Here is an 18,554-nt window from a genome sequence, read left to right on the forward strand (position 1 = left end):
GCATTTGCTGCTCTTCAGGGAACCCTCATTTGGTTCCCAGAACAAATACCAGGCAGCTCAGAACTGCCTGTAACACAGGCTCCAAAAGACCGGACACCTTCTGATGTCCAAGGGCACCTGCATGCCCACGACAGGCAGACACACAGACACACACCTAACATAAGTAAAATAAAACTTAAAAAGAGGCGTATTCATTTGAAGTTTATGAACAGTCAGATTGCTGCCCCCAGACTCCAGGAACCTACAGCATCAGCCACAGTTTCAGTCCCTTTTATTCCTGTCTTCGCAGCACCTGATAAGAAAAGGGTTTGAGCCGGGCGGTGGTGGCGCACGCCTTTAATCCCAGCACTTGGGAGGCAGAGGCAGGCGGATCTCTGTGAGTTCGAGGCCAGCCTGGGCTACGAAGCGAGTTCCAGGAAAGGTGCAAAGCTACACAGAGAAACCCTGTCACACACCCCCCCCCCCAAAAAAAAAAAAAGAAAAAAAGAAAAGGTTTGAAAATGCTTGCCCAATGACTGGTGAGATAATTTTCCCCTTTTGATTATGTTCTCATCCAGTGTTTTTATTTATTTTAAAAACTTGTGTACAAATTATTATGACATGAATCTATACACATATGAAATATTCTATATGTTAGCCCTCTCACTTCTTCCCTCTGTCTCCCTACTGGCCCTCTTCCTCCTCCAACACCCACTTCTTGTACTTCTGGGTCACGTACATTCCGTCTCCCCATCTTACCTCTCCTAATTGATAGACTTATTCCTCTTCTCAGATCCCTTTTCTATCGTGTGTGTGTGTGTGTGTGTGTGTGTGTGTGTGTGTGTGTGTCTGTCTGTCGGTCTGTCTGTCTGTCTGTCTAGATTCTGCTGCATATGAAAGATATCTATCTGAGTCTGGCTTATTTGATTTGATTAGCAGTCATCTCTAGTTCCATCCATTTTTGTGAAAATGCCGTAGTTCAGCTCTTCTTTACAAATGAAAAATTCCATTATGTATGTAAACTACCACATTTTCTCTTTCCATTTCCCTGTCTATTAATTGACATCTAGACTGTTTCCATATCCTGGCTATTGTGAATTGTACAACAGTAAACGTGAATGTGCAAGTATCTCTGTGCAAAAGAACTCTTCAGGTGTATTCCCAGGACTGGTATTGCTAGATCAATGGTAGTTGTACTTTTCATTTACTTACTTAGTTATAGTTTGTGTATGTGTTCATATGTACCCATTCATGTGTATGTGTGTGGAAAATATGGGGAGACCAGAGGTCTTTTTCTTTTTTTCTGTGTGTTTGTGTGTGTGTGTGTGTGTGTGTGTGTGTGTGTGTGTGTGTGTGCGTGCGCGCGCGCGCGCGCTCATACCTGGGTACATACACTTGTGTAAATGAAAGCAGATGCCAGAGGAAGGTGCTGGAATGCTGCTATAGAACTCTGCACTGCATTCTTTGAGAAGCTAGGCTGGTAGGCAGTGATCCCAGTGGTCCTTCTGCCTCCCCACGACTCTGAGAGCTGGCAGCACGAGTGCACAGCCGCATCTTGATTGTTTACGTGGTTGCTGGGGTCCAGATTTCTAGTGCTGGTGTAGCAAGTGCTTTTACTCCCAGTCCTTTCTCCATCTGACCCTGCACCCCTTCTTTTCTGAGGCACATTTTCTCATTGAACCTGGAACTCGTCATTTGGCTGGACTGTCTCACTTCGCCCAGCACTGGGTTGCAAGCTCGCACTGCTGTGCTTGGCCTTTGTAGGCGGGTGCTGACAATCAGACTCACCCTCTGCTCGTGAGCTAAGCTCTTTACCGACCAAGCTGTCTTCTTTGCCATATTTGTAGGTTTTTGAGGCACTCTGTACTGATTTCTTTAGTGACCATTCCAGTTTATATTCACGTTAGTGTGCACTTGGGTACCACTTTGAAACCAGCATTCATTCATTTTTCCTCCCTTTACGTTAGCCCTTGTCACTATGGTAAGACAGGGTTCCAGTGTAGTGTGCATTCGTACATTAGCCCTTGTCACTATGGTAAGACAGGGTTCCAGTGTAGTGTGCATTCGTAGCTCCTGGATGGATTAGGATGTTGGACACTTCCTCGGGTACTTTATTGCCCATTTGTATTGTTTTATTTGAGAGGTGTCTGTTTAGTTCATTACTCAGCTTCTTGATTGGATGGGGTTTTGGTCCTTAATTTTTGGAGTTCTTTATAGAGTCTAGATATGTGAATTCCTGGTTAGATGTAAAACTTTTCTCCTTGTGTAGATAGTGTCTTCATTCTGTGCTGGAGAACAACCTTTTATTTTCATGCAGCTCTATTTGTCATTTCTCAGGGTGATTTGCTGTACTGTTGGAGTTCTTTTCTCCCTCTGTCTCCCTCTCATTCTGTCCCTCCCTCCAGTTTATTTACTTTATTTGTTTTTGTTTTTGTTTTTGAAGACAGGGTTTCTCTGTATATCCCTGGCTGTCCTGGAACTTGCTTTGTAGACCAGGTTGGCCTTGAACTCAGAGATCCGCCTACCTCTGCTTCCTGAGTGCTAGGATTCAAGGCATCCGCCACCACCACCCAGCTATTTGCTTTAATTTTATGTGTGTAGGTGTTTTATCTGTATGCATGCTTATGCTCGCATGCAGGCTGGAAGGGGGCATCAAATCCCCTGGGACTGGAGTCTTAGATGGTTCTGAGCCATCCTATGGGTATTGGGACTCCAACCCAGGTCTTCTGGAATTGGAGCTAGTGCTCTTACCCATTGAGCTATCTCTCTAGCCCTTGCTGGTATCCTTTTCAGATTCCTTGCCTGTGCCTGTATCTTGAAGTATTTTCTTTACCTTTCTCTAACGGTTTCAGAGTCTAAGGTTTTACATTGTCTTTGACCCATTTGGAATAGATTTTTGTTGAGGGTAGAAGGTATGGACCTTGTTTTATTCCTGTACACTTGGATATCTAATTTTCCCAGCATCATTTGTTTGAAGAATTCCTTTCCCTGCCCCTGTTCCATGTATGTTTTTGACGCCTTTGTTCAAGATTAGGTGGCTGTAGATTAGGCGGTTTATTTCTTGGTCCTCTCTTGTAGTCTGTTGATATGTGTTTGTTACTATGGATCTGTTGTGTAGTTTGAGATGAGACATTGTTAGTTTCCACCGTTGCTTTTTCTCTTTGGGATTGCTTTGTCTATTCAGGGTTTGTGCTTCCCTGTCTATTTCAGGGGTTTCTTTTTTGTTTGATTAGAAATAACGTTGGGATTTTAATGGGACTCCACTGGGTCTGCAGCTCGTCTTGAGTAATGTAGGCATTTTCACATGAGTGCGGAGTCTGCTCATCGGAGGACTCGAGTGTCCTCTTTCGCTTGTCTGTAGTGCTTTCTAGAAGTCTTTCATCTCTTTAGCTAAATTTATTTTTACTTATTTTTTAAAAAGCTTTTGAGAATGGGGCTTTAATTCTGATTTCTTTCTCAAAAGGTCCGTTATTGGTATGTAGAAAGGCGGTGGGTTTCTGCATGTTGGTATTTCTTTTTTCATTTTCCGACTTTGCTGAAGTTACATATCTAAGATCTAAAAATTTTTGGGTGGAGTCTTGAGGGTTTCTTGTCTGTAGGGTCATTCCTTCTGCAAATGTGCTTGATGACTTGCTAAGAGCAAAACTGTCTTTTGACTCATAGTTTTAGAGGTTTCTGTTCATGATGGATGGACCAGCTGCTTCCAGGTCTCTGTTGGGGGCATGGCAGGAAGCTCATGTTAATTGTCTACCTCATAGCATAAGAAGAGCCCACAGTTTCCCTGAAGGGCATATCTCAGGTGGACTGAGGACCCCCCATTGGGCTCACATCCTAAAGATTCCACTGTCTCCCTCTCCTGGTAGTGTCTCCTAGGGGATCCACACTGTCAATACCTGGTCCTTTGGGGGGGGGGGGGGAATTAAACATCCAAACTGTAGCAGTTGTGTATAAATTTAATGTAAATCATTGGAAGAGAAAACAGTCATTGCATAGTATTAGTATATTTACTTTACTCCTTTTTGATATTACATAGACCTTTTCAGCTGCTTTTCAAAGGTGTTTTCATTGAGTAAATTTTGTAGAGGTTGTAATTAAATGTCCATTCAAGAGACGATATCAATAGATTGAGTATAATAGGAGTTTAGTAGGTATGTTTGTTATAAAAGGCTCCTTGGTTCTAATAGATGAAGAAAGTATTACTGCTTCTCTGGTCTCTGGTTAGAAAATGGCTATGTGGTAATTGATATATTAATTTGAACTGAATCTTCTTTTTCTCCCCCCCCCCCCCCCCAGGACAGGGTTTCTCTGTGTAGCCCTAGCTCTGGAATTTGCTCTGTAGACCAGTATGGCCTTGATCTCAAGCAATCCCCCTGCCTCTGCCTCCTGAGTACTGGAATTAAAGATATGGCCAAAAGAGTCCCCAATGGAATCCCTAAACAACCCAGACTATAGGTTGCTCTTCACAAACTGATGGCAGGGCCCCACGGCTGAAAACAACACCTACACAACTCATTGAACATGGAGAGGTTGAATTGGTGCCTACATGGAGCCTTCATCCCTACATACTGGTGTCTTTGGTACAGGAAGGTATTCTGTAGGCTACCAAAAGAAAAATGTAAACACCAACTCTTTCCCAAACCCTTTGATCTACAATCCGTCCTGCCTGCAGGATATGCTAGGGCAGTGGTGGCTCAAAGCTTGTAGAAGTAACCAGCCAATATCTGATTTAACTCAAGGCCCATTCCACAAGATAGAACCCATACCTGATGCTACTTGGGTGACCAAGAACCTGAGAGCAGATAGCCCAGTGACCTAGGGCAAAACCAATAATACTGGTCTATGAAAAGAATCTAGCAATAAAATGACTCCTAATGATATTCTGCTATACTCATATATATGAGTGCCTTGCTCAGCTATCATCAGAGAAGCTTCCTCCTTCACAGATGGGAACAAATACAGAGATCCACAGCCAGGCAATGTACAGAGAGTGAGGGACCTTGGAACACTCAGCCCTAAATGGGATGTCTGCATCAAATCCTTCCCTTCAAGGCTCTGGGAACCCTGTGGAAGAGGAGGCAGAGTGTAAGAGTCAAATGGGGATGGACACCAAGGAAACAAGGCCTTTTAAATAAACATAATCAAAGCACATATAAACTCACAGAGACTGAGGCAGCATGCAGAGTGTCTGCACAGGTCTACACCAGGTGGAGCCCGAGAGCTGAAAGAAGTGGACGCATGCCCCCAGCTCTAACCCAGAAGCTATCTCTAATTTATAACCACTTGCAAATGAAAATGTAGTTTTCTCCAAGGGATTCTAACTGGGGAAACAAACTGTTCTTAAGGGTCGGCCCCATGCCTGGCAGTTGATGGCCAAGAGAAAATGAACTCAACAGCATCTTTAGAAGTTCCGTGTCTCAGTGTCATGTCAGGGCTTTTCTCCCCTCGCCCCCTTTCTCTCTCTCTCTCTCTCTCTCTCTCTCTCTCTCTCTCTCTCTCTCTCTCTCTCTCTCTCAGGGCTTTTCTCCCCTCGCCCCCTTTCTCTCTCTCTCTCTCTCTCTCTCTCTCTCTCTCTCTCTCTCTCTCTCTCTCACACACACACACACACACACACACACACACACCTACCTTCCAGTTTAGTGTTTTTATGGGATTCATGCATGTGTGAATGAGTGAGTCTCTGTTTCTTGTACCTTCTCTTGGACTCTCTTCCTTCATATTGTTGGTTTTGTTTTGTTTAATTTTGATGTGCTAGATTTTTTTAAAATTAAAAAAATGTATTTAACTTTATTTTATGTGCATTGGTGTGAAGATGCCCAATACCCTGGAATTGGAGTTATAGACAGCTGTGAGCTGTCATGTGGGTGCTGGGAATTGAACCTGGGTCCTCTTGAAGAGCAGCCAGCCAGTACTCTTAACCACTGAGCCATCTCTCCAGCCCTGATGTGTTAGTGTTTGTTTTATCTTAATATTTTATTTTATTGTCCCTTAGAAGCCTGTTTATTTTCTAGTGAGAGATAGAAAGGAAGTGGATCCAGATGGGAGGGGAAGTGTGGAGGAACTGGGGGGAGGAGAGGGAGGGGAGTGAGAAAAGTGTATTTTCAGTAATAGGAAAGTAAAAGAGAATAGCTCTGTAAGCCATCAATCTGTGAAAGGAAGAGTGAAATGTAATAAACTAAGAGGATCTGTTGGGTGAAGGAACAAGAAAGATATTTGATCTAGACTTTGAATAATGGGATTTCAGTGGATCAGAATGTTCTCTAAGACCCAGAGAGCCTTGTTGGTGTGGATGCTTACTCATCACGGTGCATGCTGGAGCTGACCACTCGAAACAAGTTTGTGTGGGGCTGCTTTAGTGGGTGGGAAGGTGAAGCCAACACATGGTGCATTTCTGAGATACTTGTCGGAGATGTAGATGACAAAATTACATTTCATGGGCATTTACAATTATAGTAAGTACTTGGTTTAGACTATGTGATGTATACACAGATGTCTATTATGAAACCATAGAAATGTCTTAATTAAATAGTTTGAAGTCCAGCTCCATCTTGCTAAAATTACCTGTGTATTAATGTTTTTGGAATTACAGGAGCACTGAGATCTGGAAGTGGTTCTGAAGTCTTAATGGGTCAGGGCCCCCCTCAGCAACCACCACAGCAGCATAGAGTCCTGCAGCAGTTACAGCAGGGAGACTGGAGATTACAGCAACTTCATTTGCATCGTGTTCCGCAGCAGCAGCAGCAGCAGCAGCAGCAGCAGCAGCAGCTACTTCAGAATGCTTATTTGCAGCAGGTAGTGTTCTTTATTACTTTAGATAGCGAACTAGTGTGAAATTCACACAGCAATTGAATATCATTGCATTCACTTTTATATCACAGGCTTATAATAGGCATATCGTAACTTGAACTATATTCAAATAAATACTTCCCTTAATTTCCTGCTTACTGACAAATATGTTAATTTACATTTGATGCTAAATGAAGAGATGTTCTTTTAAAAATAGGTCACATCATGGCTTTATGAAGCAAAAGTGTTCATTTGGTATTCAGAAATAAACAGTTTATATTTGTTATATTTTTAGTTTATTCCAGTGCTACTATGGAAAAAGTGATGTATTTTCAAAAGTAACATTGTCTTTATTATTTTATTTTATTTTTTGGATATGAGCCTAGTTTGTAGTCCTATTTTTAATTTTTCATTATTTTGACTGTGTTGGCATAGAGTCAAAAACAGACATTATTCTGTTCTTTGCTTTATAGAAACCTGCAAAATTGTAGTCTCACTAAACTTTCCTAAATGGAACTACTGTGTGCACAAGTATTTTACCTCTGTCTGGGTTATGCTTTAGCTAACTGTGTACATGACACTTCATTGTGTCGCTTCCTCCACCGTTGGCTGATAGAGACAGAGAGGTGTGAGTAAGTGGTGCTGTGAGATGCCAGGAAGCCTAGAAGGAGGGTGAGGAACCGAGAGATTTACTGTAATGAGTCAGAGACCACTGAAGGCTGTCTTCATCAACCAGGAAGCGCTGGAACATGTTAGCTTCCAAACAGCCTTAAACTATGCTGGCTGATACAGTTTTAGCTAAAGTGCGTTTTATTACTACTTTAAAACTAATTCTGCTAAACGTATAGAAAGTGACAGTCACAGATTATAGTTTTTTTATATTGGTTTTAAGACTTTATTTTCTTAGTCATTGATCTGATAAAAATCAGTACTTACAAAAACAGAACTTGGGATGGAGAGATGGCTCAGTGGTTAAAAGCACTGGCTGCTTTCCAGAGGATCTAGGTTCAGTTCCCAGCGTCCACATGATGGTTCAACCATCAATAACTCCAGTTCCAGGGAGTTTAGTACCCTCATTTGAACTCTGTGGGCACTGTCGGCACATGATTCACAGACAGGCATGCAGGGAAAACTCCCATCACACAAAATAAGAATTAATCATAATAATAAAAAAAAACCTCTGATGTTGAAAAGGCGCAAATATTATTTGTTTTAGTTACTGTTCTATTACTGTGAGGAGACACCATGATCAGGGCAACTCATAAAATTGAGCATTTAATTAGGTGCTTGCTTAGAGTTTCAGAGGGTTAGTTTGTTACCATCATGGTGGAGAGTGTGGCAGAGGCAGGCATGCATACGCTGCAGCAGTAGCTGAGAGCCTGCATCTGATCTGCAAGTTGCCAGAAGAGAGAGAGAGAGAGAGAGACTGGACCTGGCATGGGCTTTTGAAACCTCAAAGCTCCTCCCCAGTGACACACCTCCAACAAGGCCACACCTCCTAATTCTGCCCAGATAGTACCACTAACTGGGGAACAAGCATCTGAGCCGGTGGGGCCCATTCTCATTCAAACCACCACAGTATGATTTGTATTTTTTTTCTCTTTCATAGTATCAGCATGCAATGCAGCAGCAACAGATACTTCAACAACAGTTTTTAATGCATTCAGTCTATCAGCCACATCCTCCAGCATCACAGTATCCTACAATGGTAAGGGCTATGTAATACCTAGATGTTCTCTAGGTGTGTATTACTAAGTTGGAATTTACAGTGTGCATGGTGGTATTTAGAATTTCATCATTCAGAGTCATTTTGGGGGTTGGGGAGATGAGTCAGTTCAGAAGTGCTTGTTGTGCATGCGTGAGGACGCATGATATCAGCACCCATTCAGCACCCATTCAGAAATCTGGACTTGGCAACTTGCACCTATAATCCCAGCAATAAGGAGGCAGAGATGGAAAACCTGGGCTTTCCTGCCCAGCCAGTCTAGCCAGAACAATGAACTCCAGGTCCAGAGGACTGTGTCTCAACAAATCAGGGGGAAAGTGATGGCCAAAGGACACCCAGATCTTGACCTCGGTCTACACACATGCAGATTGGTTTGTTACTTAACTGAGGGAGGATGGAGAGATGGCTCAGTTGACAGTGTTTGTCATGTAAGCAGGAGGACCTGAGTTCAGATCCCCAAGTCCCAATTAGAAGTGGAAAGCTAGCAGCACATGCTCCACCCAGCATCCCACTGGGTGAGGGTAGAGAGAGGTAGATCCTTGAAGCTCATTGGTTAGCCATTTGTAACTGAATTGATGAACTCCAGGCTTGGTGAGAGATCTCGTCTCGAAAATCAAGCTAGAGATTGGTAGAAACATCCAATGTTGGTCCTGGCCTCTACATGCCCTGGTCCCTCCCATGCACGCACACACACACACACACAAGTTAAAAAGTTATTTTGACATACTTTCATTGAAGGCAGACGTTTATTCTCAAGAATTAAACTCTTGCATCTGAATGTGGCCCATTATAACTGTCTGATGACGCTTCTGTTTATAAGAGTTCCTGTAATCTTTTGTCATACATCTCTTTCATTCAGCAAGTGTCTATTGAGTGAAAGGGAAACATAGAAGGACTGTGCTGTGCATTTGCTCCAGAGGACAGCTTGCTCTTCTCTTCTTTTCTTTTTTTAAATTTTTCTTTCTTTTCCCCTCCCTCCCTCCCTCCCTCCCTCCCTCCCTCCCTCCCTCCCTCCCTCCCTTTTTCCTAAAACACTTAAAGGAGGAATTTTGAATCTGGCCAAGTGAGTCTGGCTTTTTAATATTAAATGGGTTTAAATCATCCTGTGTAGTTTTCTTGTAACAGCTACTTCTTCAAATACACAATTGTTTTTGGGATTTCTCGTTTTGTCTCCGTGGATGGGAAAGGGAAGGAACACACTGGTGCAGTGCTGAGATGCTTGACCGTGGGTTGTATGTTGTTTCTTGTTTCAGATGCAGCAGTATCAGCAGGCTTTCCTGCAGCAGCAGATGTTAGCTCACCATCAGCAGCCTCGGCAGCAGGCATCCCCTGAGTATCTTACCTCCCCTCACGAGTTCTCACCAGCCTTAGTTTCCTACGCTTCGTCACTTCCCGCTCAGCTTGGAGCCATGGTGGATTCCTCTTATGGTGCCAATAGGTAAGTGCCTTTCCAGTGACCGCACAGGGCCTTGCTGTGGAAGTGGCTGATGCTGAGGAGAAGCGCCACTGAGTGGCTCTTGAAGGAGCTCAGTTGATCTTCGTTAGAGCTGACTTGCTCCCTCCTAGTCCTCTCTTGTGTCTTCCTTCAGTTACCGTCTGCAATTCTGCCAGTTGCTGTTTGCAGACAAAGTTTAGCCAGACCTGAGGAATTTATTGGTGTGCACATAAAAGCATTCTTTGTAATATAAGTAGAAGCAAAGTCCTAGAAAGCTGCTTTAGTAGTTGAAAATAAATAACATGTTAACTTTTTCTACCTATGTGTTACTACTACCTTCAATTAGCTTGACTATTCATGAAATTTATGTAATTTTTTTTTTACACAGGGACAAACATTTTAAGTGTATCATGTGTAGCAAACTTAGTGTAGTTGGTTGGTTAGAATTATTCTATGGGTACTTTATATGGGAAGTCGTTACAATAAATCGAAGAACTTTGGTACAAAGTTTCTCACACTTGGATGTGACATTAATATTAGTAAGTACTTTAGAGCCAGTATTAAAGTGGTCAGGAGATAGCTTGGTAAAGTGCTTTCCACGCAGGCACTAATACCTACATTTGATCTTCAGGGTCTATTAAAAAGGCAGGGAGTGATGGCACACACTGTAATCTCAGAGCTGGGGAGATGGAGATGGAGGATCCCTAGAGATCCCAACCTAGCCTAATTGATGAGCCCCAAGCCATTTAAGAGACCCAATATCAAGAAACAAGATGGACATCCCCTGAGGAATAGCACGTGGGTTTGGCCTCTTCTTTCTGTATGTGTGTCCACACAGAGACATGCACAAATGTACATGTGCACACAAAGACACATTCTTCTTCCACCTCAAAGTAATCAATGTGAATATCTTCAAATACAAGACTGGTGTTCTAATAACGAGTTTATCAGCTCATTTCAAAGAGACTCTTACACACAGTTTCAGGTTTTGAAAGTGTCAGAGAGAGAGAGTACATGAGTTTGAGTAGACAGTGGGCATGAGGAACAACATCGTACTGTAAATTGTGGGTGTGTCCAAAGAGGGTAAGTCTACACTTAGTCATGGTGTTGTGTGTGGGAGTGAATGAAAGAGGGAGGGAGAGAGGTCGAGAGGGAGGGAGGGAAGGGGAGAGAAGAAGAACAGTGATAGAGATCTGTTACATACTGGGGTGAAACCCGGAAGGAGATTTTTTAAAAATTAATGAGCTGCTTTTCTGAAGCAAAAATAAAGGTACATGAGTTGGGACAAATTAGTGTAGTGGAGAACAGAACTTAAACGTACAAATCAGTGTTTGCCATTTGTTATTTGCTTACTCTAGGTTTTGTTTATCTACTTAGCACTTTTCTATAATACATTAGTAGCATTATTATAAGAAAATTAAGATCAAAAATACATATTTGAAACAAATCAGATCCAGTAGGATATAAACTATGAAATGCAAGTAGTGGTCTAATAAATCTGTAAAATTGGTCCCTCTGTGACGAGAACGATGTAGTCTTTCTTATTAGAATCACATACTTTGCTTGATGCTAGTTGGTATGTGCTCATTAAGCTGCTGTTTTCATTAGAAATCCACATGGCAACAACTGAGGTTGACTTTCCAGCATTGCCCAAGAAACAGAAAAAAAAAATCGAACCACAAATAATAAGTTTAGATAGTGCATCTGCTGTGTGGCAGTAACACGGATGGCTTTGTCCAGGGCTCCACAGTGAGTACTCCATTCCCACTGTGTGTAATTGCACTTCCAGAGGCTGATGATCTTTCAGAAGTGTAAGCCAGTCAGTAGCCCTAGAAGTCAGCGATCTCTGTACTGTATTAGCCCCATCAGTATCTGTTGTTGTAGGGTCTCATTATGTATCTTTGGCTGTCCTGGAGTTTTCTAACAGACTAGGGTGGCCTCAGTCTTAGAGATGTACCTGCTTTAGCTTCCTGAGTGCTGGGATAAAGGCATGTGCCACCATGCCCAGCTCTTGTCAGTATCTTAAAGCTAAATAATACATGGCAGAAATCTTTCCATTTACTATCTGTCTATGCCTGTCTGTCATCTATGCTGGAAATTGAAGTCAGGGCCTTGGGCATGCCAAGTGCACAGTCTTCCTGTGAGTTGTACCTCCAGCTTCTGTGTTACTTAAAAGGAAAAAAAACCATTTATTTACTTTTATTTTTTGTGTATGAGTGTTTTGCCTGCATGTATGTATGTGTACCGTGTAGGTACCTGGTTCCCTCTAAGGCCAGAAGAGGGCACCACTCTCCTAGAAATGGAGTTACAGATGGTTGTGAGCCACCATGTGAGTCATGGGAACTGAACCCATATCCTCTGCAAGAGTAGGAAGTGCTGTTAGCCACTAGTTGTCTCTCCAGCATCCCTATATGGATTTTATTAATGAAAATTATTATATTTTTAATTTGTTCAAAATGCTCTTAATTATTTACAGTCATTTAAATCAAATGCCATTTAAAGAAATGCAGTGTGATAAAGTAAGTAATTTTAACTACAGTAAGAAAATTATTATGTGGGATTAGGGATCAGGTTTCATTCTTTTTGGAGAGAAGTGTAAAGGATTTGTTAACCCCCTCACTCCCAGCCGACTGCTGGAGATTAAACTAAGGTCCTGAGTGCTCTGTGTGGTGTTGTACAGACCTTGTAGCTGTACTTTTATATGTCTATAAATTGTGGGTTAAGGTGACAGTCTGTTGAGTAGTGTGCCAAAAACAATCTCTGAATTCATCCCAGGAGTGGGAGAATGATTTAGATAGGAAGCCGGACAGTTTGAAAAGCTGTCTGAAGAAGGGAAATACTCTGTGAGTTTTCTCATCTGCTGTGTGTTTTAAGGATTCTACAAGTCCAAAACATTTTGGAAATAGAGATGAAATTCTGCCACATGAAGGTAGATTTTTGACTTGGCCATAGCCAACTTCTATTTGCCGAGTAAGTCTAATTAAGTAAATTGCTGTTTGTTTTCCTTTTGTGTGCTCTAGCCTTCAATAACTGTTTAAATAGTCTTATTTTGGCTGAAACATAACAAGCAGACCTGGATTTAGGAATGAAAAGGACATTCTTTGCTCTCTGTTTTCACTTCTACAGCCCATGTGTTGGGAGTGACAGTGATTTCAGGAGATGAGCCAAGGCTTATACAATTGAGATATTTCCTCTAACGTGGAGATTCTTGCCCCGCTATCTGTCTTCTGGACCCAAATGGTGACAGAAACCTGATAACTTTGCTCTGTTGCCTCATTCTGTGTTGTGCTTCCTGGTTGGGGTGGGTGGCATTCTTGGGTTGAGATGCCTTTAAGCTTGGATTTTCTCTTAAAACCTAAACAGGCCTTTGGGGTAAATTGCATAGAACCAGGGGACTCAGGCCCAGGACCATACTTTCAACACCATGAGTGGTGTATTATGTGTCTACAAAAGAACCCTCGTTTAACTCAGCCTGTTTATAAGGAAAAACTAGCGCGTCATCTTTTTTGGTAGTTATATTTGGTAGGGAGTATAATTTTCATTGTGATGTCTCCATATAGCCAAATATGATATAGCATAGGTATAGGACCACTTGACAGTATTTAGTAGTGGTTTTAGAGTGATAATGTTTGGGATGGTTACTGATTTTCACTTTAGGGCCTGTTAACTTTGAGAGTGATGACTAGTACCAACTGCTTGTTATTTTGTTTTTGTTTGGTTTTGTTTTTTAAACCAGACACTGTTTTCTCTTTACATATATTGAATTATTTACTCTTTTCAGCAGCCTTGTTAAGTTTATGTTGTATTCCTTTTTCCTTATTAGTTTTTTTCAAGACAGGGTTTCTCTATGTAATCCTGGCTGTCCTGGAACTCACTCTGTAGCCTAGACTGGCCTCGAACTCACAGAGATCCACCTGTCTCTGCCTCCTGAGTGCTGGGATTAAAGGTGTGCGCCACCATTGCCTGGCTGCTGTATTCCTTTCTATGGACTGGATCCTGAGGAGTAAGGGACTGAGAAAGGAACACACCCAGTGTGCCACACACAGGTGGTTATAGTACTGTGTGCCTTGTGGAGGTGTTCAGATTACAGCTGTTGTCTGTCCATCCTGTACTCCTGGTCTTGTTTTCTAAGAGTTTCTAAAGTGTGAAGTGGAGCACCGATGTTTTCTCTATTGGAACATCATCCTTTTCGTTCATTCTCTTTTCTCTTTCCACTAGGTCAGTTGCTGAGAAAGAGGCGGTCGCACATTTTACAAATGAGAAGACCGTCAGTCACCCGCCTGACATGTCAGGATGGAATCCTTTCGGAGAAGACAACTTCTCCAAGTTAACAGAAGAGGAGCTGCTGGACAGGGAGTTCGACCTGCTAAGATCAAGTAAGGGACACTTGAAGGCTTATTTTGCTTCACAGTAAAATCACGGCTCTATAGTTCAGCAAGGCCAAAGACTGTTTTGAGGTGGTGTGAGCAGTTGTTTTTGTGCGTGTGAGGGGAAAATTCAGGACACTTTCTTTCATACTATTAAACTTTATTGTGTCACACATTTAGAAATTAGTTGCTTGATAGTAGCTAATAAACTCAAGATTGCTGATACCTAATCCTTAAAAACTGCTATCTATGAATGTGCAGTTCATACTGTCTTCAAGACATGGAGATGAATGTTCAAGCAGAGAAGACGTTCTCAGTACCTTGCCTTACTCATCACATTGCAGCTCTGTGGTGCACACTCAGTAGAAGAGTGGTGCATCTGAGACACCCTTGACAATGCCCAGAGAAAACACGGGCTATGTTATGTTAGTGTTTGGTCATGTCCTCTTTATGAGTGGTTGTCCTGATATGGCCAAAGCTAAAGAAATTCCTTTCCACTTTAAATCTGATATCTCAGTGTTTTTGCTTGGAATCGTTACCTTTTCTCAAACTACCTAATATATATGTCAAGACTTGCCACATATATTTTAGAGGTGATCTGGTTTAGAAGAATCTGGTTTGGTTGTTTTGAAGAGGTTTGCAGACTAAGAGCAAGAAGCTCATTTTGTGAAAAATGTAGGTGATTTTCTAGTTTCTGAGGATTGTGTATGTCTGTCTATGGGTGTGTGTATACATATATATGTATATACTCATATACAGTGTGTTTCCCTGTTTTGTATATGAAGAGAAGGGCCTAACTCCCAGTTTCTAATTTCTGTTTTATTTAACTAGCTTTATGTAACTAGCTTTATAAACACATTTAGTAAATGAAATGCTTTGTCTGAATTCATATGTATTTTATGTAAAATTCACAGATAGCCTGCATTCATGTAAGGGGTTCCTGTAAGGCATTCATCTTTGGCATCTAAATTTGTATTTTGTATATTGGTGTTTAAATATGGATCTAAAAATGAATTTTAAGCTCCTGATACACATTTGTTAACTTTGATAAAACAAATCTTACCTCATATTAAAAAATGTTTTTAAATCAACATTTTTGTTTGGCATTTTTCTGGAGTTTATTTTAAAGCCCCAAAAGCATGGCTTTAAAAAGAGGATATAAATGATCTCTTGAGTAATAGTAAAGGGAGATGCAGGAGGAGATAGTCAAGTACTTGTCTTTTATAGATTATTTTAGTGTTTTATGAATGTGTGTAGCGCACATGTGCATGTGTATATGTGTGCATACGTGCTTGAATGTCTGTGGTGACCTGAAGAGTCAGCTTTGATCCCTCTCCACTTTATTCTTTGAGGGATAGTCTTTCGGGTGGACCCACAGATTACAAACTATGGTTTATCTAGTCACCTTGTCTGGAATCTCCTGGATGCCTGCTGAGCACTGGAGTTACAGGTAGCCACCATGCCTGCCTGGCATCCATACTGCGATCTGGAGTCTCTCCTCACACTGGTACAGCAAGTATGGTAGCTGAGCCGTCTCCCCAGCCAGGGTTAATTTAGAAGCAGATGGTCTCCATTTTTAATGTGCTCTGACAAGGGTCTACTAAATAAATATTTTCTGTTGCTTGAGTTAAAAAGTCACTTTTTTCCTTCAAAAAGTCAAGAGCTAGGTAAAGGATTTTATTATTTTGTGTCTTATAAAATATGGTATTTGTTTGGTATAGGAAGGAACTGTATGTGAATGTGCCTGCATGTGTAATTTCATCTTTTAAAATTTTGGAACAACTGTTTTCAAATTTGAAGATGGCAAGCATCAGTGATTCCCATGTACTTGTGTGCCTGTTTTCAAAGGCAGCTCAGACTCCATCCTACTGCATTAGAAGATGTCAGGCCTCAAGTGAAGACCCAGGAAGTCAGGCTGGGAGCAACCACTGTCCTTTGTAAACTACCCAGGGGCCTTGAGCAATGGGCATCACTGTCACTGGGCTTCTGTGCTTACTTTAGCACGTAGCATCAGAAAACCCACTGGATGAGAGTCCCAGTGAAGTCACTTGGCTGCCCTCATTCTCACCCTGTCCCCTTGTAAACTGGGATAGATGAGACAGGGTTGTTAGGGGAGCTAAATGAAGTGATTATTTCGACACAGGGAATGAGAGCCATCACCCCTAATCTTAAGATGTTCAGCTAGCATTTTGAAATTATATTTAAATCACACACAAGGTTTCTTGGTAAATTAAAAATCAAATCAGAGTCAAGGGCACACAACGCTAACCGCAGATGGGCAGATGGGCAGATGGCAGCGGGAAACAGGTGGAAAACATTTCATTCTCTTCACATTGAGTAAGTAGGCTGGAGTTCAGAGAGGAACTTCAGAGATTGACGATAACATGTAGGATGCATGTACTGAGGAACGTCTCTTTCCATGGTTTTACTTCAGTGGTCATCTTTGATGTGGATTTAGGTACAGCAGTAGTATATCTAACACTTGATCTGTATGGTAGAGTTTAAGTCATTCTGATAGGCAAGGGCCTCTTAATTTGGGTAGGAGACTATGCGGTGAAAGTTAGTGGGTATTCATTATTGCTAGCTTCTTCTGTCCCCAACAAGTTTTTCCAAAATGAAGAAATCATTTACTAATGCACTTGGAATACCACATAGTTTGTTTGTACACTTGTTTCGTGGCACACATATTTATTAACAGTTTTCCAGAGTTGTCTGTAAAAGCACATGTGCTTGGTTAATGAAATGCTTTCTGGGGAGAGACTGCCATCTTCCTGTGGCTCTTGAGAGCACACTGTCCCTGTAGGTGATATATTGGTTACAGAGTGGCCACATTACCATTCAAGATTTTCCTGTTAAGGTGGCATATGGTTATTTGTTTAACAGGAGAAAGATATCGTCTAAAAGTATATATGTCGATGAAGACTGCTTTTTACAGCCCTGTTTATTAGTCGTTGTTTGATTCCATTATCTATTTAACCTGCATACGTAAAATACCTCCTAGAGTATTTTCATTCTGTGGTGATATTATGGAAAGTACTTTGCTTTCAGAACTTTCAAATCCTATGTTTTCACCATCTATATCAATTAAACACCTTGGAAAGAATCTGTTTTCAGTTGCCAATACAATTCTTTTATAAGGCACGATGAGGTAAATTTCTTGTATTAACTTCAGGCCTTCTTCTAATTGAGAGAAAACCATTCATTTGAAACCAGGTCCTTTAAATGTAGTTCCACATTAAGAATTTTGCTTTTATTTCTATGTAATTGACTGTATAATAAGTTAATGTGTATTTGTTTTGTATTCTGTGTTCTGAGACCCAGATTATGTGAATTTTAGAAACCTTAAGTGATTTTAAAAAATGTTCCATTAAAATTGATTCTGTGTTTTGTGGAACAATGTGAACATGATTCATTTTGTTATAAATGTATTCTGACTTCTGTTTGAAAATAATCAAGTAAATAAGTTTTTCATACAACAGTATCTCCTGTATTTTTCCTATGGAAACCCCTATATAATGATCAGCTCACTCCCACATGAAGTTTGTTTCTTTGCTATAACTGCACCGTGCTGTTTATAAATTTACCACAATTTACTTGATTGTTGAAGATAATATACCGAGTGTAAAAGGATTCAAAGAGTGTAGTGGTGATTTTGCACTTTCATAATCTGGGCACCATTGGCATGATGGTGTCTTGTGAATTTGGAGAATGCAATGGCGGCTCCCAAGTTCACATTTAGATATTCTGATTCACTAGGTCTGTGTAATAGGGACTCCTGACAGTATGCAGACGTTTAAGAAGGCTGTTCCTAATTCAGGCTTAAGTCCTCCATGCTGTCTGGACTTCAGGAACTGCGCTTCTTAGATACTGCTGTTGTGGCCATCACTTGGGTCAGCCTCTTTTGCACTGTTTCCTTTGTCCCTACTCTCATATGATAGAATCCAGAGGGTGTACAGAAGATGGGGGGCCTAGGAGGACTTGGATACAGTGCGTAATCTCTGGTTTATAGTCGGCCCAGGAGACTCTTAGGACTGCCCTTCCATGTGTCAGCATTGCTTTCCACCACAGGAAACTGGGAACCCTCCATCATATAAATGGTCTTCACTTTTTTTTTTTTCAGAAAGATGTTATGAAACTAGCTCCTTAATAGGTGCCTTAACAATAGAGTGCGAACATGTAAGAAAAGGTGCAGTACATTCCTTCTTAGACATTTCAGAACTATTGGACTTGCTCCCTGTTCGCCAGTCCCTTAAAATTTAATTGA

The 18,554-nt window shown here is 41.4% G+C and overlaps 1 protein-coding gene across 2 annotated transcripts in view; it reads left to right on the forward strand.

The window, feature by feature from the left end:
- Window positions 1-18,554, forward strand: part of Bmp2k (BMP2 inducible kinase) — a 106,143-nt gene that overhangs the window by 66,192 nt on the left and 21,397 nt on the right. For both annotated transcript variants that reach the window (XM_059274702.1, XM_059274703.1), the window contains exons 11-14: window positions 6,566-6,768; window positions 8,372-8,470; window positions 9,742-9,926; window positions 14,142-14,299. In XM_059274702.1, the coding sequence (XP_059130685.1) occupies window positions 6,566-6,768; window positions 8,372-8,470; window positions 9,742-9,926; window positions 14,142-14,299 (645 nt within the window). The remainder of the gene's footprint in view (window positions 1-6,565; window positions 6,769-8,371; window positions 8,471-9,741; window positions 9,927-14,141; window positions 14,300-18,554) is intronic.

This window comes from Peromyscus eremicus, chromosome 10, assembly GCF_949786415.1.
Source record: "Peromyscus eremicus chromosome 10, PerEre_H2_v1, whole genome shotgun sequence".
In the NCBI taxonomy this organism is placed as follows: Eukaryota; Metazoa; Chordata; class Mammalia; order Rodentia; family Cricetidae; genus Peromyscus; species Peromyscus eremicus.